The sequence below is a fragment of the Gouania willdenowi genome, chromosome 3 (assembly GCF_900634775.1).
Source record: "Gouania willdenowi chromosome 3, fGouWil2.1, whole genome shotgun sequence".
Taxonomy (NCBI): Eukaryota; Metazoa; Chordata; class Actinopteri; order Blenniiformes; family Gobiesocidae; genus Gouania; species Gouania willdenowi.
Window position 1 is genome coordinate 76,698 of NC_041046.1, and position 3,664 is coordinate 80,361.

A 3,664-nucleotide genomic window follows, 5' to 3' on the forward strand; every position below is an offset into this window, starting at 1 on the left:
TTCAAATAAATAGGCATTATTACACTAATGAATATAAATCATTTAAGGTTTATTTGGTAGGTTTGTATTAAAATTATCTAAAAAAAGTGAATGGGAATTTGTCATGTAATAAAATTACATAAATCTTAAAAGTTAGGGTTAAATATTTCTGTGAGTATATATTTTTACTATTTTGATGTATTTTTGCAATCAACTAAATTAAAAACTATTTTTAAAACACTTGAAGGCTTAAATCTATTCTGTGGCTCAAAATTTGGCTGGTGGAAAATCTGGTTGGTTTATAACTTTAAGAATCTACTAGCCATGCTGGCTGGTGATCTAAAAAGTTCATTTAAAGCACTGATTGTGACCTACTGTATGATAGTTAGTGGGATATAGATTTGTTCCAAGCCATTATTGTGTGAATGATCCTGGTACCAGGATCACTGATCCAGATAACTTACAATATCTGACAAAGAGGAGATTTGGAGCTTGGAGGAGGTTTGGGTGTCTGAGTGAACTCTCCTTTGGTTATTTTTATTGTCTTTAATTTCTTATCTTCATGCAGTTCTCTTCTCTCCTTTTTTTCTCTTCAGTTACCATTGTAATTAAGTATGTAGCATTATTATTTTTAGTGAGGCAGTAATAATTAATAATTTTGAACTCATTTATAATCTATTTTACTATGTCTATAAAATCATTATCAAGCATTAATCTTTGTTAATCCCTTATTGGTTATAATTCATGTGTGTTTTAAATCAACAAATCACTTCATCTGTTTTGTTTTGCACATTTTATTTTATTTTTTTCACAAAAAATGGTACATTGTTACAAAGTGATTGTATCAGGTTGTAACATAAAGTCATTAATGTTTCCACATTTTTCAACAAATGTTAAAATATTTGTTGGAAAAATAGTTTGTGTCACTGAGGATGGATGCGGGTGAAGAGCCTCTTCTGCATCCACCTGATGAATCGGTTCATTCGACTCTTTTTCTTCTTTCGAGATTCCTCCACCTTCACTGCTGACTGCTCATGGAGGAACGTGGGCTCCTCATGGAGGGTCGTGGGCTCCTCATGGAGAGACGTGGGCTCCTCATGGAGGAACGTGGGCTCCTCAGGGAGTGACATGGACTCCTCATTTAGAGAAGTGGTTTTGTCAGGGAGGGACGTGTGCTCCTCATGGAGTGACATGGGCTCCTCATTTAGAGACGTGGTCTCGTCAGGGAGAGGCGTGGTCTCGTCAGGGAGAGACGTGGGCTCCTCATGGAGGGTCGTGGGCTCCTCATGGAGGGATGTGGGCTCCTCATGGAGAGACTTGGTGTCATCAGGGAGAGACGTGGGCTCCTCATGGAGGGTTGTGGGCTCCTCATGGAGGAACGTGGGCTCCTCAGGAAGGGACTTGGTATCTTCTTGTTTCCCCCGAGGCTGAAACAAAGCTGTGATCTGTTCAGCTGTAACTTCAGCAACGTGGTGCATCAACTGTGGAGAAAATGAGTTCAGCATCTTCCTCCTGATGTCTTCGGGGTAGGCTTCATGAAGTGTCTTTATGATGGAGGTGATCATCTCATCCCTGGTTGAGCGGGACATGCTGACTTCATGCGTGGTGGAGCCTAGGGCAGCTAGAACACCATCTTCTACCCCTTTGGTGACTCCAACTGCCATCTTATCCAGCTTCATGGAAGGCATGGTGAGGAACAACCTTGGTTTAGGCACCCACAAGCCCTGAAGCACCTTTGGAACCACGTCCAAAACCACGTCCCGGGGCTGCTGGAGATGTTCAGAGCAGGAGGTTTGCTGATGCCTCTCAGTGAGCGCCTCCCCAATGGCCTTTGCCTCTCGCTTCATCTTTGCTGATCTATGAAATGAAATCATAAAGTTAGCTTCAAAACAGCCCAAAGCAGCAGGTGTTTAAAGTGCAAATGTCTGTCAAATATAACCAGAGGTGAAAGTAATGGATTACAAATACTAATGTTACTGTAATTGAGTTGATTTTATGGGTACTTGTGCTTCTTTCAGTATATTTCTAAATCCGTAATTTTACATGTACTTCAGTACGTTTTTCAAGAAATAAAGTCATTCGTTGCATTTTTAAACCCAATCATTACTGAGAAAATTATTATTATTTTTCATTTAAAATGATCAATGGACATTGTGAAACTATAAAAAATGAAACGACCAGACAACAATTAAATGCATTTGTACTTGTAATTGAGTAGGATATATCACTACTCTTTACACCTCTGTATGTAACTCACATAAAGTTTGGAGGCATGAGCTCTGGAGCACTGATCAGCCTTTGAGCATCCAGCTGAATATCCCTCATCCTCATGCTGTCGTTGACCTCCCTCGCCATGCTGAGAAGCATCCTAACCTCATCATCATCATCGTTATCGTACTCCTGCAGCTGAAAGTCCAGCAGCTGCACCCTTAGACTGCGTTTGCTCATTACATGGAGGTGTCGAGCCATGTCTTCAGGAGTCACCTCAGACAGAAGTTGGTTCTCCTTCTGTAACCTCAGGAGTTCAGCCACCATAGCTACATGAACTTTGTAGGAGGGCATATGCCAACAGTTCTGAAAAATCTGTCTATAAACAGGAGTGTCGAACAGCACCCCGATGGGACGATAGGTGCCTTCTTGAAAAAGCTCCATCGATGCTCAGAAAAATACACTCAGAGAAGGAAATATACAGATAATAATGAACAAAAGTAAATGAGTCAAAGAAATGTCAAAGAAATAGCGATCAATGAAGAAAAGATGCTGAAGAACTGCTTATATTGGAACACGAGTGAACACTGTGAGCTCTATGAGAAGATGAAAGAGCTTTAGAACATGAAAGCAGGAGATAACTCTTTTTCTATTGGCTGTTGCAAGGAGTGATGTAAACAGAGTTGTCATGACAACAGAGTTCTGAGTTATGTTTGTTTACGTGTGTGTGTGTGTGTGTGTGTGTGTGTGTGTGTGTGTGTGTGTGTGTGTGTGTGTGTGTGTGTGTGTGTGTGTGTGTGTGTGTAACATAAAGGTTCATTATTTGCTGTTTTGTAGTTTTAGTTTCCCAGTGTTTGAAATGTGTGAAATACACAAAGGGTTTGACTTTATAAAGCTTATTTATGGCCTCTGATTTTTCACAGTCAGAGATTCATAGGAGCAGGGTTGGGGTCATTTACAATTGTAATTGTGTAATTGATAAGTAATTACAATAATGCGTAGTTGTAATTAAATTGTAATAGAGTTTCGATAAATTACTTTGCCATGAAAATGCTATGAAAAAATATCAAATACAATAATAATTTAACACAAAACTGGGGAACCATGTTACAGTTCTATGTACAGTTCTACACATATGTAGTTAACAATTATTAAAATATGTTTCATATCAAGCTTTCCCACATTTGACCATTTAATAAAAATGTAAATCTATGGGTAAACTGACACATAAAAGTCTCAGACGCCCACACTAAAAATATTAAAACCTATATTTTCATTGATTATAAAACCTAACAAGGTAACCAATAGATAGGAAATAAATGAGATGATAGATATTTGAGATGCTAAGAGAAAGCTAACACAATTATTAGGTTATTTATTGCAGGCTCAGTAATTGTAATTAATTCTAATTGAAATTTAGTCAATTAGAACGTAATTGTAATTGACTTTGACGATAAAAAATAATTGTAATGAAATG

At 38.3% G+C, this 3,664-nt stretch overlaps 1 protein-coding gene across 1 annotated transcript; it reads right to left on the reverse strand.

Moving 5' to 3' along the window:
* Positions 1-772: 772 nt before the first annotated feature.
* LOC114459897 (uncharacterized) lies at positions 773-3,197 on the reverse strand. The gene is made up of 2 exons (XM_028442049.1): positions 2,237-3,197; positions 773-1,836 (listed from the first exon to the last, which is right to left on the reverse strand). The coding sequence occupies exons 1-2, from the start codon at positions 2,629-2,631 to the stop codon at positions 903-905; spliced, it is 1,329 nt and encodes a 442-aa protein (XP_028297850.1). The 5' UTR covers positions 2,632-3,197; the 3' UTR covers positions 773-902.
* Between the last annotated feature and the right edge of the window lie 467 nt (positions 3,198-3,664).

Bases quoted from the DNA above. Each gene is read 5' to 3' on its own strand.
- LOC114459897 (XM_028442049.1), bottom strand. From the start codon at position 2,631: ATGGAGCTTTTTCAAGAAGGCACCTATCGTCCCATCGGGGTGCTGTTC. The intron at 1,837-2,236 runs GTGAGTTACATA...TTCATTTCATAG, and splicing joins CTCATGCCTCCAAACTTTAT to ATCAGCAAAGATGAAGCGAG.